The 21,125-nt window shown below is 45.5% G+C and overlaps 1 protein-coding gene across 3 annotated transcripts in view; it reads right to left on the minus strand.

The window, feature by feature from the left end:
- Positions 1-21,125, minus strand: part of chd1l (chromodomain helicase DNA binding protein 1-like) — a 205,551-nt gene that overhangs the window by 8,782 nt on the left and 175,644 nt on the right. For all 3 annotated transcript variants that reach the window (XM_072513472.1, XM_072513474.1, XM_072513475.1), the window contains 4 exons: positions 20,593-20,691; positions 18,222-18,292; positions 17,007-17,121; positions 7,900-8,008 (listed from right to left, as the gene is read on the minus strand). In XM_072513472.1, coding sequence (XP_072369573.1) covers positions 7,900-8,008; positions 17,007-17,121; positions 18,222-18,292; positions 20,593-20,691 — 394 coding nt within the window. The remainder of the gene's footprint in view (positions 1-7,899; positions 8,009-17,006; positions 17,122-18,221; positions 18,293-20,592; positions 20,692-21,125) is intronic.

Consider the following 21,125-nt stretch of genomic DNA (forward strand, 5'->3'; position numbering starts at 1 on the left):
TGGGAAGGGCGCTGATCCCGAAGGTGACAGGGACGGAGTACACGGCAATAGCTATCTCGGACCATGCTCCACATTGGGTGGACCTGGAGATAGGGGAGGAAAAAGAACAGCACCCGCCCTGGAGAATGGACATGGGACTATTGGCAGATGAGGGGGTATGTTTAAGGGTGAGGGTGTGTATTGAAAGGTACTTGGAGCTTAATGACAATGGGGAGGTTCAGGTGGGTGTGGTCTGGGAGGCGTTGAAGGCAGTGGTTAGAGGGGAGCTGATATCTATTAGGGCACATAAAGGAAAGCAGGAGGGTAGGGAAAGGGAGCGGTTGCTGAAAGAACTTTTGAGGGTGGACAGACAATATGCGGAGGCACCGGAGGAGGGACTGCACAGGGAAAGGCAAAGGCTACATGTAGAATTTGATTTGTTGACTACGGGTAATGCAGAGGCACAATGGAGGAAGGCACAAGGTGTACAGTATGAATATGGGGAGAAGGCGAGCCGGTTGCTGGCCCACCAACTGAGGAAGAGGGGAGCAGCGAGGGAGATAGGGGGGGTGAGAGACGAGGAGGGTGAGATGGAGCGGGGAGCGGAGAGAGTGAATGGGGTGTTCAAGGTATTCTACGAAAGATTATATAAAGCTCAGCCCCCGGAAGGGAAGGAGAGAATGATGTGCTTTCTGGATCAGCTGGAATTCCCTAAGGTGGAGGAGCAGGAGAGGGCGGGACTGGGAGCACAGGTTGAGATGGAGGAGGTAGTGAAAGGGATTGGGAGCATGCAGGCGGGGAAGGCCCCGGGACCAGACGGATTCCCGGTGGAATTTTATAGGAAGTATATGGACTTGCTGGCCCCGCTTCTGACGAGAACATTTAATGAGGCTAGGGAAAGGAGGCAGTTGCCCCCGACTATGTCAGAGGCAAAGATATCGCTCCTCCTAAAGAAGGAAAAAGACCCGCTGCAATGCGGGTCCTATAGGCCCATTTCTCTTTTAAATGCGGATGCTAAGATTCTGGCCAAGGTAATGGCGATGAGGATAGAGGACTGTGTCCCAAGGGGTGGTACATGAGGACCAGACTGGGTTTGTGAAGGGGAGACAGCTGAACACGAACATACGGAGGTTGCTAGGGGTAATGATGATGCCCCCGCCAGAGGGGGAAGCGGAGATAGTGGTGGCGATGGATGCCGAGAAAGCATTTGATAGAGTGGAGTGGGATTATCTGTGGGAGGTGCTGAGGAGATTTGGCTTCGGAGATGGATATATCGGATGGGTACAGCTGCTGTATAGGGCACCGATGGCGAGTGTGGTTACGAATGGACGGGGGTCTGATTATTTCCGGCTTTACAGAGGGACGAGGCAGGGATGTCCCCTGTCTCCGTTATTGTTTGCACTGGCGATTGAGCCCCTGGCCATGGCACTGAGGGGTTCCAGGAAGTGGAGGGGAGTGTTTAGGGGAGGAGAAGAACACCGGGTATCTCTGTATGCGGATGATTTGTTGTTGTATGTGGCAGACCCGGTGGAGGGGATTCCAGAGATAATGCGGATACTTGGGGAGTTTGGGGATTTTTCAGGGTATAAATTGAACATGGGGAAAAGTGAGTTGTTTGTGGTGCATCCGGGGGAGCAGAGCAGGGAAATAGAGGATTTACCGCTGAGGAAGGTAACAAGAGACTTCCGATACTTGGGGATTCAGATAGCCAAGAATTGGGGAACCTTGCACCGGCTTAATTTAACACGATTGGTGGAACAGATGGAGGAGGACTTCAAGAGATGGGGCATGGTGTCCCTGTCACTGGCGGGTAGGGTGCAGGCGGTTAAAATGGTGGTTCTCCCGAGATTCCTCTTTGTGTTTCAGTGCCTCCCGGTGATGGTCACGAAGGCTTTTTTTAAGAGAATTGAGAAAAGCATTATGAGTTTTGTGTGGGCCGGGAAGACCCCGAGAGTGAGGAGGGGGTTCTTGCAGCGTAGTAGGGATAGGGGGCGGTTGGCACTACCGAGCCTAAATGATTATTACTGGGCCGCCAATATTTCAATGGTGTGTAAGTGGATGGGAGAAGGGGAGGGAGCGGCGTGGAAGAGATTGGAGAGGGCGTCCTGCAAGGGGACCAGCTTACAAGCAATGGTGACGGCACAGTTGCCGTTCTCACCGAAGAAATACACAAGCCCGGTGGTGGTGGCAACATTAAAAATTTGGGGGCAGTGGAGACGGCATGGGGGAAGGACGGGAGCCTCGGTGCGGTCCCCGAAAGAAATAACCATAGGTTTGTTCCTGGGAGAATGGATGGGGGATTTGGAGCATGGCAAAGTGCTGGGGTAGTACAATTGAGAGATCTGTTCGTAGATGGGAAGTTTGCGAGTCTGGGAGCGCTGACGGAAAAATATGGGTTGCCCCAAGGGAATGCATTTCGGTATATGCAACTGAGGACTTTTGCGAGGCAACAGGTGAGGGAATTCCCGCAGCTCCCGACGCAGGAGGTGCAGGATAGAGTGATCTCAGAGACATGGGTGGGGGATGGTAGGGTGTCGGACATATACAGGGAAATGAGGGACGAGGGGGAGATCATGGTAGATGAGCTGAAAGGGAAATGGGAAGAAGAGCTGGGGGAGGAGATTGAGGAGGGGCTGAGGGCTGATGCCCTACGTAGGGTAAACTCGTCGTCCTCGTGTGCCAGGCTAAGCCTGATACAATTCAAGGTTCTACACAGGGCGCATATGACTGGAGCACGGCTCAGTAAATTTTTCTGGGTGGAGGATAGGTGTGGGAGAAGCTCGAGAAGCCCAGCGAATCACACCCACATGTTCTGGTCATGTCCGGCATTACAGGGTTTCTGGGTGGGGGTGGCAAAGGTGCTTTCGAAGGTGGTGGGGGTCCGGGTCGAGCCAAGCTGGGGGTTGGCTATATTCGGGGTTGCAGAAGAGCCGGGAGTGCAGGAGGCGAGAGAGGCTGATGTTTTGGCCTTTGCGTCCCTAGTAGCCCGGCGAAGGATATTGCTTATGTGGAAGGAAGCCAAACCCCCGGGCGTGGAGACCTGGATAAACAACATGGCAGGGTTTATAAAGTTAGAACGGATCAAGTTCGTATTAAGGGGTTCGGCTCAAGGGTTCACCAGGCGGTGGCAACCGTTCGTCAACTACCTCACAGAACGATAGAGGGAATGAAAAGAAAGAAAGACAACAGCAGCAACCCAGGGGGGAGGGGGGGATACGGGCAGGCTCCTAGGAATGTCATTGTATATGTATAGACATTTGTTATAGGTAATGTATATTGGACTGTTGGATTGTATTTTTGGAGAGTAACTATTTTTGACAAGGCAGTTGCCATTTAGTTTTGTTTTTGTTTCTGTTTATATATTATTTATTTACTTGTTTAAAACTGGCCACTGTTATTTATATTGCTTTATTGTTGTTTAAAAGAAAAACTATGTACTGTTATGTTTGGCCAAAAAATCTTGAATAAAATATTTATATATATTTAAAAATCAATACAATGCTGCCTATCCAGCAGTACTTAAAGGGACTGCTGGAGAACACCAAACACTTGCTGTGTGAAAATAATTACTTTACTTGGAGCCATGAGGGACAGGATGCTCTATATGTTCTGAGGACTGACATTCGACTCTCACCCAAATCCCTGCTTATCTGAAGGGACATTGCAAGCAACGCAACGGCCTGAAATATAATCAACTTCAGCAGCGACCTGCCTGGACACACATACCAAGCACCCATAACTTGCCGGTCAAATGTAAATGAGGCCCAAGGTCTAATATTGAGTGTGTCTGAAGCATATCCATTCTGGGCACGGCAGGGGGATGCAGGAAGTTGGAAGGTAGTAAAACAGGGACAGAAACAAAAGGCAGTAAGGGGGAAAGTGTAAGGCAGAGAAGCCATAGTCAAAAATCAAAAAGGGCGACAGTACAAGGTACAGTGACTGAGGGGAGCTCAGTGAATAGGACCAGGAATACTAAAAGAAATAAAATGGGAAGTGAAAACATTAATGGTAAGCGACGCGGCAGGTTGTTACATGAAGATATGGGTTCAACGACAAGGAAAATTAGGAGAAAAGTTAAGAGGAAATATAACTTGGGAGAGGTTACTGATCGAGGTGTTAAGATTCAGAACAGAGGTAAAAAAGCCAACATAAGTGTACTTTACTTGAATGCTCGTAGTATTCGGAATAAGGTAAATGAGTTGATGGCACAAATCATCGTGAATGACTATGATTTCGTGGCCATTACTGAAACATGGTTAAAGGATGGTCACGACTGGGAGTTAAATATCCGAGGGTATCAAACTTTTCGGAAGGACAGAGTGGATGGTAAGGGAGGTGCTGTAGCTCTGTTATTTAAGGATGACATCCGGGCAACAGTAAGGGATGACATCGGTGCTATGGAGGATAAGGTTGAATCCATTTGGGTGGAAATCAGGAATAGTAAGGCGAAAAAGTCACTGACAGGAGTAGTCTATAGGCCACCAAATAGTAACATTATGGTGGGGCGGGCAATAAACAAAGAAATAATTGATGCATGTAGAAATGGTACAGCGGTTATCATGGGAGATTTTAATCTACATGTCGATTGGTTTAACCAGGTCGGTCAAGGCAGCCTTGAGGAGGAGTTTATAGAATGTATCCGCGATAGTTTCCTAGAACAGTATGTAATGGAACCTACGAGGGAACAAGCGCTCCTAGATCTGGTCCTGTGTAATGAGACAGAATTGATTCAGGATCTCATAGTTAGGGATCCTCTCGGAAGGAGCGATCACAATATGGTGGAATTTAAAATACAGATGGAGGGTGAGAAGGTAAAATCAAGCACTAGTGTTTTGTGCTTAAACAAAGGAGATTACAATGGGATGAGAGAAGAACTAGCTAAGGTAGACTGGGAGCAAATACTTTATGGTGAAACAGTTGAGGAACAGTGGAGAATCTTCCAAGCGATTTTCCACAGTGCTCAGCAAAGGTTTATACCAACAAAAAGGAAGGACGGTAGAAAGAGGGAAAATCGACCGTGGATATCTAAGGAAATAAGGGAGAGTATCAAACTGAAGGAAAAAGCATACAAAGTAGCAAAGATTAGTGGGAGACTAGAGGACTGGGAAATCTTTAGGGGGCAACAGAATGCTACTAAAAAAGCTATAAAGAAGAGTAAGATAGATTGTGAGAGTAAACTTGCTCAGAATATAAAAACAGATAGTAAAAGTTTCTACAAATATATAAAACAAAAAAGAGTGGCTAAGGTAAATATTGGTCCTTTACAGGATGAGAAGGGAGATTTAATAATGGGAGATGAGGAAATGGCTGAGGAACTGAACAGGTTTTTTGGGTCGGTCTTCACAGTGGAAGACACAAATAACATGCCAGTGACTGATGGAAATGAGGCTATGACAGTTGAGGACCTTGAGAGGATTGTTATCACCAAGGAGGTAGTGATGGGCAAGCTAATGGGGCTAAAGGTAGACAAGTCTCCTGGACCTGATGGAATGCATCCCAGAGTGCTAAAAGAGATGGCTAGGGAAATTGCAAATGCACTCGTGATAATTTACCAAAATTCACTAGACTCTGGGGTGGTCCCGGCGAATTGGAAATTAGCAAACGTGACACCACTGTTTAAAAAAGGAGGTAGGCAGAAAGCAGGTAATTATAGGCCAGTGAGCTTAACTTCGGTAGTAGGGAAGATGCTGTAATCCATCATCAAGGAAGAAATAGCGAGGCATCTGGATGGAAATTGTCCCATTGGGCAGACGCAGCATGGGTTCATAAAGGGCAGGTCATGCCTAACTAATTTAGTGGAATTTTTCGAGGACATTACCAGTGCGGTAGATAACGGGGAGCCAATGGATGTGGTATATCTGGGTTTCCAGAAAGCCTTTGACAAGGTGCCACACAAAAGGTTGCTGCATAAGATAAAGATGCATGGCATTAAGGGGAAAGTAGTAGCATGGATAGAGGATTGGTTAATTAATAGAAAGCAAAGAGTGGGGATTAATGGGTGTTTCTCTGGTTGGCAATCAGTAGCTAGTGGTGTCCCTCAGGGATCAGTGTTGGGCCCACAACTGTTCACAATTTACATAGATGATTTGGAGTTGGGGACCAAGGGCAATGTGTCCAAGTTTGCAGACGACACTAAGATAAGTGGTAAAGTAAAAAGTGCAGAGGATACTGGAAGTCTGCAGAGGGATTTGGATAGGCTAAGTGAATGGGCTCGGGTCTGGCAGATGGAATACAATGTTGACAAATGTGAGGTTATCCATTTTGGTAGGAATAACAGCAAAAGGGATTATTATTTAAATGATAAAATATTAAAACATGCTGCTGTGCAGAGAGACCTGGGTGTGCTAGTGCATGAGTCGCAAAAAGTTGGTTTACAGGTGCAACAGGTGATTAAGAAGGCAAATGGAATTTTGTCCTTCATTGCTAGAGGGATGGAGTTTAAGACTAGGGAGGTTATGCTGCAATTGTATAAGGTGTTAGTGAGGCCAAACCTGGAGTATTGTGTTCAGTTTTGGTCTCCTTACTTGAGAAAGGACGTACTGGCACTGGAGGGTGTGCAGAGGAGATTCACTAGGTTAATCCAAGAGCTGAAGGGGTTGGATTACGAGGAGAGGTTGAGTAGACTGGGACTGTACTCGTTGGAATTTAGAAGGATGAGGGGGGATCTTCTCGAAACATATAAAATTATGAAGGGAATAGATAGGATAGATGCGGGCAGGTTGTTTCCACTGGCGGGTGAAAGCAGAACTAGGGGGCATAGCCTCAAAATAAGGGGAAGTAGATTTACGACTGAGTTTAGGAGGAACTTCTTCACCCAAAGGGTTGTGAATTTATGGAATTCCTTGCCCAGTGAAGCAGTAGAGGCTCCTTCATTAAATGTTTTTAAGATAAAGATAGATAGTTTTTTGAAGAATAAAGGGATTAAGGGTTATGGTGTTCGGGCCGGAAAGTGGAGCTGAGTCCACAAAAGATCAGCCATGATCTCATTGAATGGTGGAGCAGGCTCGAGGGGCCAGATGGCCTACTCCTGCTTCTAGTTCTTATGTTCTTATGTGTTCAGTTCGGGCTGACAGGTAAACACCATCCAATTTAACCACAGCTATGTTTTGCAATACATAAAGTAGCTTTATTCTAAATCCTCTCTGTGGAAGAATGGTCAACGGATCCCAACATATGAAACCTTGGTTAGATTAAACTGGGCTTTTACCATTTCCTTTTCTCTATTTTCTTTTTAAGTATACAATTATTTTCAACTTTGATTTTGGTACTTTCCATCCCTCATCGTGCATAGTCCTAGTGAAGAGAGGTGGGCTGGGCAAGGAAAATTGACTCAGGTAGCTCTGTTGTTTTGAACAGCAGCTTCATTAATCAGCTTAAAACCAAAATTAATAACTTTCAAGAGACTATTCTTTTTCCTAGTTCTTTTCACCTGCCAACTTAGCCTTCTGTACCTTCAGGGTTATTGAAGTATATTCAGATCTAGGTTGAAGACTGCGAATAACAAGGAAATCCTACATATTGAGCCGGGATGAATTGAAGCCAAAATCCACACACCAAGGTGGGCAAGAAGAAGTGGCAGAGGATTTTGAACTACCAAGTCAAAGCAGGGGCTTTGAAGCAAAATCAAGAAAATGCAGTTTTGAGTTGGGGAACTGCAGAAAAAATCAGATTCGATTTGTAGCAAAGCAAAGGCAGTACCATAAGTATGGTTAAGGACTCGGTTAAGTTCCAACTCAGTTGTATTATTTGTGTCTCTAAGAATTCAACATAATATTTGTGAGTGTGGCTCGCATGCAATGTATGGACATTTTGTGGCAATGAAGCTTTTACCCACATTTAGATTTTAAAAAATGTTAGTTCAGGAAACTAAAACAAATATGATTTATACTCTCAAACAGACAATAGGTATCACAAGGATACATGTATGTGGCTATCCCTCTGGATGAAAGGTATTTCCGAATAAGTCTCTCGGTGCCATACCAGTTAAATCCTTTGGTTGTTTGTCCTATTCGTGGGAGATGCACACTTGCTGAAAAGAAAGAATTAAATACGATTCAAACACATTGTCAAATGTAATTGTGCACGCAATTGTATATTAATATTATAAAACATGCATGGTAAAAATGTTTTGAAGAGGATTAAGTAGAAAAGGATATTCAACTGGACCTTTGATACCCAAATTGAGTGTGTGCCACCCACCCCATGCTTACAAAAAATTCAGTCTGATGATGTGTTGGCATATGATGTCAGCATTCCAGTCTCCCAAATTACAGAAGGAGTGGGTGTGGGAATTAGCACTGCCATTTTGGAATCACTAATTAATGAGCTATTCAGCTCGTTAACAACACAATCGTCAGCAATTTTTCATTGTCCTCTGCATTATTCAGGCAATTCTGAATACATTTGGGGGTCATTTTTTTTTAAATGTAAGAGTACCAAATTGTTTTTTTCCAATTAAGGGGCAATTTAGCATGGACAATCCACCTAACCTGCACATCTATGGTTGTGGGGGTGAAACCCACACAGACACGGGGAGAATGTGTAAACTCCACACAGACAGTGACCCGGGGCCAGGATTGAACCCAGGACCTCAGCGCTGTAGGCAGCAGTGCTAGCCACTGCGCCACCGTGCCGCCCAAATTTGGGGATCTTCTACACCAGCTTCAAGGTGGGACTAGGGTGTTTTTGGGGCCATGGTTGAATGTACCAGCATATTCTACTGGGAAAGGTGACATCATCTGTATGAATTGGCCTCATTCCTGCCAAATAGCCACAAATTGACCTTCCAATGTTTGATTGGATGTGCAGAGATGGTGGGGACTGGAGTGAGTGGATCCGGCGGTTTCCGTTCCACCTTCTTCACCCCACCGAAAAATCCAGTACATAAAGCAGTGTCACAAACTATATTTCAACACAGCTTTAAGTGAACATAGATTATAGTGCTAACCACTGTACCACCGTGCCGCCCAAGCAAGTGGAGAATATTCTATTACACTCCTGACGTGTGCCTTGTTAATGGTGGACAGGCTTTGGGAAGTCAGCAGGAGAGTTACTCACCACAGAATTCCCAGCCTCTGACCTGTTCTTGGAGCCATAGGGCGCGATTCAACCTAAATGTTTCTAAGTGTAATTTGAGGAGGGTTTTGCTGGAGGTTTCTGCCGGTGAGTTCCCCAACACTATCTAACAACACTGAGTCACTTTTTTGAGCCTTGGGGAGTTTCTCACCGGTTTAGCCCACACTTAGAATTTTTTCCATCACTGAGGAGCTGAACTCATTTTGGTCCCCTGATCTCTAAGTGAGCTTGTGGGTCTTCCCCCCCTCCCCCCACCCATAAACAATGTCACCTCCCCCACACACATGGACATTACCCCCCCCCCCCCCCCCCCCTGACACCTGCCCTGGGGGCCCCTGCTTCATTGAATGTCAAAAATGGTAATACCACTGAATGTCAAAAGGAGATGGTTAGATTCTCTCTTGTTGGAGATGGTTATTGACTAGCACTTTTGTGCACGAATGTTCCTTGCTACTTCTCAGCCCAAGCCTGAAAGTTGCTGATTTTAAATTCACCCATCACAATTTGCCTAGCCAGTAAGCGCTATTGTCATAAATAAAATATTTTTGCTGCTGTGTGGAGGGGGCCATGGTGTGAGTCATCGCACACAGGACAGCTCCTGCTTGAAGGCATAGAGAAGAGCTCTTTTTAGCCAAAATCGGGTGTAACTTTGATGGAAAAGTGTAACTGAAGGTCGGAGGAGAAGTTCCCTTCGGGAGTGGCATGTCTGCTGGTGACCAAATCTGGCAGATGGTCAAAGACCTGGCCAAAGAGTTTGAAGAGACCTGTGGCACAGCAGCTATTGGAAAGATGGCAGAGGGGAAAGGGTCAGTGCAAGTTGGAAGGCCCCAGATGAACAGTTGATGTCCTTCATCAGGGGAAGAGTTCCATCAGCAGAGGAAGGAGATCCAGGAGGATTGATCAAAGGCTATCGAAGGGGCAGTGACACCCCTGAATGGCTTGATGGAGAAGGTGGAAAAATGTCTGGAGGCACAGGGGTCACAGGTCTCAGAGATAGAGAGGGTGCTGTCAGAACAGCGATACAGTGGCGGCGGAGGTGGGCTCTTAGGAGACCTTTATAAGACGCGAGAGCAAAGGTGAAGGAGCAGGAAAACAGGTCGAGAAGGCAGGATCTGCCAATAGTCGGCCTGCCTGAAGGTATGGAAGGCACGAATGCCAAGAGTATGTTTCAAGGATGCGGTGGGACTGGTGACGAAGGGGGTGCTGGACAAGGCCCCGGAGGTGGACAGAGTGCACAGGTCGCTGAGGCAGAAGCAAAGAGCTCGGGAGCCACCATGGGCGGTGATCGTGAGACTCCACAAGTTTGTGGAGAAAGAGAATATCCTGCAATGGGCTAGGGAGAAGCGGAATTGTGAATGGGAGGGGAATAAGGTCCAAATATACCAGGACATTGGAGCTGACCTGGCAAAATGGCGTGCAGGGTTCAACAGGGCCAAGGCGGTGCTGTATCAATGGCAGGGCGCGTTTGGGGTGCCCTACCCAGCGCAACTGTGGGTGACGTATGAGGGCCGGGAATACAATTTTGAGACTCCAGAAGCGGCCAAGGACTTTATCAAGGATCATAAACTGGGGCAGACCTGAACAATTTTGGGAGAGGGAGGTGCAATGGCACTCTGGAGTAATGGAGAAATCGGGTACAGCGTGGGGGGGGGGGGGGGGGAGTTTTTTCTTTTCCTCCGAGATGTGGAGGGTTTTTCTTTTTTCTGCTGGATCGACAAAGGGAACAGGGGTGAAAAGTTTGTAAGGGGTCGTCTGTTCCACACCCTCCTCGACCCCCCCTCCTGCTGCCTGTGGCTGTGTTTTTTCTTTTTGTTTGTCTTTGGGGGAGGTGACCTATGGTTCGAGATGAGTCTTTGTTTGGGTGGGGAAGGGTGAGTTCCGCGGGGAGCCTTCAAAGGGGTGAGGGTGGGGTGTTGGTAGGAGGAGCCTTTGGGCAGGGGTTGTCAAGCTGAGGGGAGATTATCTCGTTCAAGGCACATGCGGATAGGAAAAGGAGGGAGGAGTATGAGCAGTTAATGACCAAGATTGTTGAGGTTGAGAGAGAGTATTCGAGGACGCCCACCACGGAGGGATTGATGAGGAGGAAAATGTTGCAGGGGCAATTCGATAGGCCGGCGATGGGGGTGGGGGTGGCGGTAGGAAGCTGCGAAGCGCAAGGGGGGGTGCAGTACGAATATAGGGAGAAGGCACTCCAATGGTGGCACATCAGCTACGGGGCAGGCCGTGTTCAGGGAAATATTGAGGATATCGACTGAGGCAGGGGAGTTGGTGTCGGAGCCGGGGGTGATAAATGAGGTGTTTAAAGATTACTATAAAGAATTTACAGGGCGGACCCAGGGGGGTAGGGAGGTGGAGAGGGGGACATGGGGTGGTTTTTAGATGGACTGGAGTTTCCAAGTTGGAGGAAGAGAAGAGGCAGGCACTTGAGGAGCCTTTAGGGCTGAGGGAGGTATTGGACAGTATAAGGCGTATGAAGTCAGGAAAGGCCCCAGGGCCTGATGGTTACCCGGCAGAATTTTATAAGGCGTTTGCGACAGACCTGGCACCACAGTTCTTGGGGGCATTTCATGAGGAGAAGGGGGAGCAGTCGGAGACGATGATGCAGGGAACGATCACATTAATACCAAAAAAGAGGAAGGACCCATTGGAAAGTCGGTCGTAAAGGCCCATATTGCTGTTAAATACAAGATGAAAGTGCTGGCTTAGTTGGTGGCGGGAAGGATGAAAGGTTGTGTCCCGGGGGTGGATGCGGAGGACCAAACAGGTTTTGTAAAGGGAAGGCAGCTTTCTAGTATAAGGAGGCTTTTAAGAGTGATCAAGACGCCGTTGAAAGTTCAGGTAATAATAATAATGATAATCTTTATTAGTGTCACAAGTAGGCTTACATTAATACTGCAATGAAGTTACTGTGAAAAGCCACATTCCAGCGCCTGTTCGGGTACACAGAGGGAGAATTCAGAATGTCCGCTTCACCTAACAGTACATCTTTCAGGACTTGTGGGAGGAAACCGGAGCGCCCGGAGGAAACCCACACAGGGAGAACCTGCAGACTCCGCACAGTCAGTGACCCAAGACTGAATCGAACCCGGGTCCCTGGCGCTGTGAAGCAACAGTGCTAACCACTGTGCTGCCCCAGGTACCGGAGGTAGTGGTGTCCATGGATGCAGAGAAGGCATCTGACGAGATGGAGTGGCAGTACCTGTGTGACGTCCTGGGAAGGTTCGGGTTACGTGGCACCGGTGGCCAGTGTACGGACCAATGATATGGGCTCACAAAACTTTGAACTGCACAGGGGAACAAGGCAGGGGTGACCGCTGTTGTTTTTGCTGGCTATAGAGCCTCTGGCAATGGCTCTTAGGGGGTCGACAGAGTGGCAAGGGATTACGAGGGGATGTAGGGAATATCGGTTGTCGCAATACGCGGACGACCTGCTATTGTACATATCGTATCTGTTAGAGAGCATGGAGAGGATCATGGACCTGTTGGGGAAGTTCGGGGCGTTCTCGGGATATAAGCTAAACGTAGATAAAAGTGAAGTGTTCCCAGTGAATGAGCTGGGTCCGCAAGCCAACCTGGGGGGGGTTGCCATTCGAGGTGGTTTAGGTACCTGGGGATTCAGGTAGTGAGAGAGTAGGCGATGCTACATAAATGGAATCTAACAAAGCTGGTGGAGGAGGTTAGGGAGGATCTGAAGAGGTGGCATGCGCTGCATTTGACTCTGGCAGGGAGGGTCCAAGTGGTGAAGAATGAACGTTTTGCCAAGGTTCCTGTTCATATTCTAGACGCTTCCGATCTTTGTACCAAAGGCCTTCTTTCGAAAACTGGATATGATTATCTCAGACTTTGATAGTCAGGGAAGGTGCCACGGGTTAAGAAGCCGCTGTTAGAGGGGCAGAAGGGAGGGCTGGCATTGCCGAACCTGCTGCACTATTAATGGGTGGCGAATGTGGAGAGGGTGAGGTGGCAATGGAAAGGAGAGAGGGCAGAATTATGGGGAGCACGGTAGCAGAAGTGGATAGCACTGTGGCTTCACAATGCCAGGGTCCCAGGTTCGATTCCCCGCTGGGTCACTGTCTGTGCGGAGTCTGCACGTTCTCCCCGTGTCTGCGTGGGTTTCCTCCGGGTGCTCCGGTTTCCTCCCACAGTCCAAAGACGTGCAGGTTAGGTGTATTGGTCATGCTAAATTGCCCTTAGTGTCCCAAAAAAAAGGTTAGGAGGGGTTATTGGATTACGGGGATAGGGTGGAAGTGAGGGCTTAAGTGGGTTGGTGCAGACTCGATGGGCCGAATGGCCTCCTTCTGCACTGTATGTTCTATGTTCTAATTGGTTAGGATGGAGGAAGAATCCTGTAGGGGGTCCAATCTGAGGACTATGGTGACGGCGGCGTTGCCAATGGCGCCAAGCAAATCCACGGAGAGCCCGGTGGTACAGTCCACAGTAAAGGTCTGAAACCAGCTGAGTAGACACTTCAGGATAGAAGGGATGTCGGTGTTGGCGCCGCTGTGCAAAACCACGGTTTCGTGCTGGGGGGGATAGACGCTATGTATAGGAAATGGAGAGAAGCGGGGCTGGTTGAGGTGAGGGATCTGTACTTGGAAGAGGGGTTTGCCAGTATAGAGAAACTGAAGGAGAGGGTAGAGCTCCCAAGAGGAAGTGAGTTTAGGTACCTGCAGGTAAGGGACTTCACGTGGAAGGTTTGGAAAGAATTCCCTAGGTTTCCAAGGTACACCCTGTTGGAGCGATTGCTGCTTCCTGACGTGGGAGGGGAGGGTAGGATTGGGGACATGTACAGGTGGCTGGGGGAGCAAGGAGGTGAGCAGGTGGTGAAAATTAAGGAGAAGTTGGAGGGAGAGCTGGGAGGGGAGATAAACTGGGGCATATTGTGTGTGGCGTTAGGAAGAGCTAATGCGACCTCCTGGTACACAGGCTACATATGACCCATGCAAGAATGAGTGGGTTCTTCCAGGGAGTGGCAGACGAGTGAGAGAAGTGTGGGTGAGGGCCAGAAAATCACGCACATATGTTCTGGGGCTGTGAAAGGTTGAAGAGATTCTGGGCAGGAGTGTTCGCGGCGCTAGCGAAGATAATGGGGGAAGGAGGTTGAGCCGGACCCTTGGGTGGCGATATTTGGGATATCGGTTAATCCAGAGCTAATGGAGGAGAGGAAGACCGACGTTGTGGCCTTCGCCTCTCTGATTGCCCGGCGAAGAATTTTACTGGAGTGACCTATATGACTTTCTTCGGTTGGAAAAGATCAAATACCAATTAAGAGGTTCAGCGGAGGGCTTTGAGGTCAGGTGGGGGATGTTCGTGAATGTGTTTGAGGAGTTGTCCCTCGCGGAGGGTGAAACAGGAGAAATAAATTTGTACAAGCTGTATATTTGTATGTTGGGGAATCCTCTCCCCAAATTGTTGATGTTTTGTAACCTTTTATAAAAGTTTGGAATAAAATTAACTAAAAAAAATATTCTTGTTTTATTTGTATCAATAGTTCACTCCTCTAATTATCTGATAATTTAAATGTTTCAGTACTAAATTCCAATTCTACCTGTTAATTACTAACTTAATTAAAATTTTTGTATATTTCGTATTTCTGAATGCAGGAAAATGACTGCAATGCTAGGGGAAGACTGTTTGCATTAATGAACTTCAAATAAAATATTCAAACGTATTAGCACTTTTGTTCCTTTACTCTTTCTGCTGCATTAAAGACGAAGGAGCAATTTTCAATTGCTTTCCAACTCAGTACAAAAGAGCCAATCATTTGACAAAGTAATTTATCTTTGAAAGAGGCATCAATCTGTTGAATTAAATTGTATGATAAAATTACCAAAGTGTAAAAAATCTCACTTTTATTCTTTAGAGCCAAAGTTATGAAATACTCATTTGGATTATATTTAATTGTTGGTATATAATATTTTGAGGGAATAAGCTACCTTCCCAACATGTGATTGATGTCTAGTGAGTTCTCAGCCTTTCAGATTGTTTCATAGCAATGCTATATTTAATTAGTTAAACTCAAGTAAAATAAAATTAGGTAAATTGTGTCATGTGAAGCATAAACATCAATGTAGATCTTTTGGGTCAAATGGCCTGTTTCTGTGCTGTAAAATCTGTTTTGTTTACCATAATGTTGGTGTTGAATCCATTTCATTCCATAGCATTACGTAAGTTGTTACAAACATACAAATTAGGAAGTGTAGGCCACAGGCTCCCTAGATCCTGCTCCACCATTTGATAAGATCACAGCTGATCTAGGCGCCCTAGATCATACAGTGGTGCAGTGGTCAGCACTGCTGCCTCATGGCACCGAGGACCTGGGTTCGTTCCCAGCCCCGGGTCACTGTCCGTGCAGAGTTTGCACATTCTCCCCATGTCTGCGTGGGTCTCACCCCCACAACCCAAAGATGTGCAGGGTAGGTGAATTGGCCACGTTAAATTGTGTTCATTTGGATAAAAAGAATTATGGCTCATCTGATTGTGGTCTCATTCTACCTCCCTGCCTAAACCCTTTATCCTTTGACTCTGTTGCCAATCAGAATCTATCTAACTCAGCCTTAAATATATTCACTGACCTTGCCTCCCACTGCTTTCAGGAAGAGAATACCACAGACGAATGACCCTCTGAGAGAAAAATAATTTTGCTCATCACCGTCTGAAATGGGAGACCCCTTATTTTTAAACTGTGCCCACTACTTCTCGTCTCTTTCATAAGGGGAAACATCTCTCGGTATCTACCCTGTCAAGTCCCCACAGGATCTTAATATTTCTATAAGATCACCTCTCATTCTTCGAAACCCCAATGAAGACAGGCCCAACCTGACCTCATAAGATAACCCCTATATCCCAGGAATCTGTTGAGTGAACCTTCTCTGAAATGCTTCTAACGCCCTTTTTTAAGTAAGACCACCAAAACTGTACACAGTACCTCAGACGTGTACAACCGTAGCAAAACCTCCCTACTTCAATATTTCATTTATTTTGCAAAGTATGGCAACACTCCATTTGCCTTTCTAATATGTATGCTATACCTGCAAACTAACTTTTTGTGATTCTTGTATCAACACACCCAGATCTCTCTGTACACTAGAATTCTGAATTCACTCCATTTAAATAATATCCTGCTTTTCTATTCTTCCTGCCAAAGTGGGCACACTTATAATTTCCCACATTCTGCTTCATCTGTCAAATTTTTTTGCATTCACCTAACCTATTTAAATCTCGTTGCATACTCATGTCCTTTTCACAACTTATTATCCTACCTATCTTTGTGTTGTCGGCGAATTTAGCAACCATACATTCAGACCCTTCATCCAAGTCATTGATATATATTTTAAATATTGAGGCCCCACCACTGATCCTGTGGCACTCCACTAGTTACAGCTTGCCAACCAGAAAATGACCCATTTATCCATATCCTCTATTCCTGTTAGCTAACAAATCCTCAATCGATGCTAATGGGTTACCCTCTACACCATCAGCTCTTATTCTATGCAGTAACCTTTGATGTGGCACCTTGCCAAATGCCTTTTGGAAATCCAAACACACCACAGGTTCCACTTTGTTCATGTTGCTTCCTTAAAGAACACCTGATAAATTAGTCAAATATTATTGCCCTTTCATAAAACCAGGTTGACTCTGCCTGATTACATTAACATTTTCCAAGTGTCTTGCTATAACCTCCTTAATAGTCGATGCAGCATTTTACAGATGATAGATGTTAGGCTAGCCGGCCTATAATTTCCTGCTTTCTGTCTCCATCCATTGTTGCACAAATCTATAGTCAGGATACAAAATGACTCAGGGAGCAAAGCTGAATGAGAGCCCACTTCACGGTCACTTCAGATAATTTACATATAATTTAAATGTCAGTGCAAAGCAAAATCCTTTTGGTTTATGCTACATTGAATTTCTGAGGCTACATTTACACTACTAGTTTAACATTCACATACCATTTATTTTCTTGGCTGCTCTCTGGAGTTTTTGTAGTCCCACATCCAAAGCTGTCAGTTTGATTCCGGAGAGATTGTTGGAATTATCTCTTTGCTGGGCAACTATCAATGCTAACTAGAAAACATTATCCAGGTTAAACATATTTGAACAATGGGTATTATCAGCTGTTTAAATAACTTCAAAATTGATCATCTGAACTTGTACAAATATAATGAATTGTTCAGAGAAAATCTAAAATTATGGTCCAATCAAGTTTGTAGGTGATTTCATTATCAAGGACAATAAAATGTTTTTTGTGGCTCAAGGGTGCCATGTAAATTACAGGATTAAATAAGAAGGAATATAGAGCCAAACTACAATTTCAATTATTGGTAAGAGATGGAGCTATGTAATATACAAGAAATTACCCTGTTTTTCAATTTTCTATGATATTGATTACGTTACTGGTAATAACGTGGTGATCCGATGTCTAAAAGCAGTTTCAAGATGGCATAAGGGTCTGGACTCAAATATAAGCACCCCAGGTTGGCTTTATCATTTGAGGGTGGAATTCTACCATTTTGAGACTAAATACAGTGGCAGGCATCTCTGGCTGTGTCTGTCGCATCGACCAGAATGGCAGGATTCCGCGCTTCGAATTTCATTAAGTATGCACGGGCGAGTTCCTCTCCAACTCTCCTGGCAGGTCGACATTCATCCACCAGCCCTCAGCTGACAGGCTTGGAGATCCCGGCGCCGTGTTTAAATACCAGTCCAGCACACTCATATCACTGTCTCCAGCCCACCTGTCCTCACCAGGCCGTGCAGGGTGTCAACAACCCAGCTAGGTAAGTTAGCAGCGCAGCATTATGGCAGAAAGACTTTGTTGCTTTCACCTCAACTGAACTGTGGATGGGGATTTACTATTGGTACCCAGCAGTCAGGACGGTCCATGCCCTCGAGCTAGTCTGCCTTTCTTTTGCCAATTCTTGGGCATTGGCAACACTATTGACTTTGCCAACACTATTGACTTTGCCAGGTTTTCCAAGTTCTCCTCCCCCTCAGCTGCTCTGCTGTGTTTAGATGTAGAGTAGACAGTGGGGGTTATTAGTTGAAGATAAGTTACAATAATGAAGTTATTTAAACTTAAGGTAGACAAATTATCAAAAAGTATTGATTTTAATCTAGGATCTGGGGGGAAACTAATCCAAGATAAGCCATCTATTCCTTCATACCATGTCTTGTCCTGTATTTCTTGATTCCTTGTCATCAATGGGAAATAGAAGAACACTTCCCAGAGAAAGGTCTGGAATGACAAAATAATTGCAATATTAAAAATTATACAATGATAAATTACATAAAGAAGGAAATTATTATTTCACTATCTTTAATAAAGTATAATTGCTTTAACAGTTTTATTATTTTGTTAATTGATGGTTAGTTTTATTTTTATTGGGCGGCACGGTGGCGCAAAGGTTAGCACTGCTGCCTCATGGCGCTGAGAACCCAGATTTGATCCCGGCTCGGGTCACTGTCCGTGTGGAATTTGTACATTCTCCCTGTGTTTGGGTCGGTTTCGCCCCCACAACCCAAAAGATGTGCAGGGTAGGTGGATTGCCACACTAAATTGCCCCTTAATTGGAAAAAAAAAGAATTGGGTACTCTAATTTATTTATTTTTTAATTTTATTTTTATTATAAATTTAGAGTACCTAATTATTCTTTTTCCAATTAAGGGGCAATTTAGCGTGGCCAATCCACCTACCCTGCACATCTTTGGGTTGTGGGGGTGAGACCCCACACAGACATGGAGAGAATGTGTAAACTCCACATGAACAGTGACCCGGGGCAAGGATCCAACCTGGGTCCTCGGCGCTGTGAGGCAACAGTGCTAACCACTGCACCACCATGCCATGCAGCCATATACCATCCTGACCCGGAACTACATCACTGTTTCTCCACTGTCGCTGAGTCTAAAGCTTCCCTTCCTAACAGCAGTGTGGGTGTTCCTGAAGCACATAGACTGCAGTGCTTCAAGAGGGCTCACCACCACCATGTCAAGGGCAATTAGGGATGGGAAACAAATGCTGGCCCAGCCAGCAATGTCTGTAACCCAGGAGTGAATTTTAAAAAAAAATCAAATAATGCTCTGAAAAACAATGATGAGAAAAATGTTTTGTATTCTAAGCCAAAAGGCAAATGCTAAACACAGTTCTAAAAATAAAATTAGGGTTGTACCCCCACAACCCAGAGGTATGCAGGTGAGGTGGAGTGGCCACGCTAAATTGCCCATTAATTGGAAAAAAAAAAGAATTGGGTACTTTAAATTTAAAAAAAGATGGTATATGACTTGGAGGGGAACTTCCTGTTGGTGGTGTTCCCATGTGTCTGCTGCCCTTCTGGATGGTAAACATCGTGGGGTTGGAAGGAGCTGTCAAAGATACCTTGGTGAGTTGTTGCAGTGCATCTTGTAGATGCCACACACTGCTGCTGATGTGCATCAGGGTGGAGGCAGTGAGTGTTTAAAGTGGTGCCAATAAAGTGGGCTGTTTTGTTCTGGATGGTGTCCTGCTTCTTGAGTATTGTTGGAGGTGCACTCATCCAGGCAAGTGGAGAGTATTCCCATCACATTCCTGTCTTTTATTTGTAGATGCCTGGTGGACATGCTTTGGGGAGTCAGCAGACAAATTACTTGCCACAGAACTCCCAGCCTCTGATCTGCTTTTGTAGTCACAGTATTCATATGGCTGCAACGGTTCAGTTTCTCGTCAATGGTAACTTCCAGGATGTTGAGAGTGGGGAATTGAGCAATTGAATGTCAAGGGGAGATGGTTAGATTCTCTCTTGTTTGAGATGATCATTGCCTGGCACTTGCATGGCAGGAGTGCTACTTGCTACTTATCAGCACAAGCCTGAATATTGTCCAGGTTTGCTGCATATGGACACGGACTGCTTCAGAGTTGTGAATGGTGCTGAACATTGTTTAATCATCAATGAACATCCCCACTTCTGACCTTATGACAGATGGAAGGTCATTGATGAAGCAGCTGAAGGTGACTGGGCCTAATGCATCACCCTGAAGAACTCCAGCAGTGATGTCCTGGGGCTGAGATGATTGATCTCTAACAGCAACCAACTTCCTTTGTGTTTATTATGCTTCCAGCCAGTGGAAGGCTTTCCTTCTGATTCCCATTGACTTCAGTTTTGCTTGATGCCACACTTGGTCAAATGTGCCATTGATGTCAAGGCAGTCACTCGCATTCCACCTCGAATACAGCTTTTTTGTCGACGTTTGGACCAAGGCTGAAATGAGGTCGGGAGCTGAGTGGACCTGGAAGACCGCAAACTGAGCCTCAGTATTGCTGTGTATGTGTCACTTGATAGCACTGTCGATGACATCTTCCATCACGTTGCTGATGATCGAGAGTAGGCTGATGGGACGGTAGACTGATTGTATTTAAGCTTCCTTTGCTACCTGAAACATATTTCTTGTGCTTAATAGAATCAACACAATTGCTCTACTGGGTTCCTTTAATGTACTTAAAAATAAAAGATAAGGAAAGGAAATTTCAAAAGTACGAATCGTTAATATTCTGGTCTCGATTACCTTTCATTTTTCCTGCTCGCCCATACTGTTTTCTTGGTTCATCAGATCTAACTTCCAAAGCTGTAAACAAACCTCCTTTTCCCCATATTCCAGAGTCATCTAAAAACAGTAATTATTGAAAGAAAAAAATATTTAATGCAAGATGAACAAAACAAAATTCAATGAAACCTGTCTTAAGCAGCCATTCTTTGGACTGAATCAAATGAATTTCATAAAGGGAGGGTCGCTGACTTCAAAATTTTTCATTTGAATATTTTACTCACAAGTATGTGCTCTTAACATGGCTCGATTCCCTTAGAAGCACAATGTAAATATTCAGAAATATTTTTGGGGTAACGAATTGGCGAGTGTGTCAATGTTACTTTGCCTTTTTTTCAGCTTTGTGTTTTTATTGATGCACTTTCACCTTTTCACCCACCTCAAACTTGTGCTACTGCTCTGTCTCATTGAGTTTGCTTGTAGCATTCTTTTCCTTCAGTTTTTTGGTATTTCTTTCCAGCAGGGCATGCAGGGCAGAACTGGTCACATTCATA

Source organism: Scyliorhinus torazame, chromosome 8 (assembly GCF_047496885.1).
Source record: "Scyliorhinus torazame isolate Kashiwa2021f chromosome 8, sScyTor2.1, whole genome shotgun sequence".
Classification (NCBI taxonomy): Eukaryota; Metazoa; Chordata; class Chondrichthyes; order Carcharhiniformes; family Scyliorhinidae; genus Scyliorhinus; species Scyliorhinus torazame.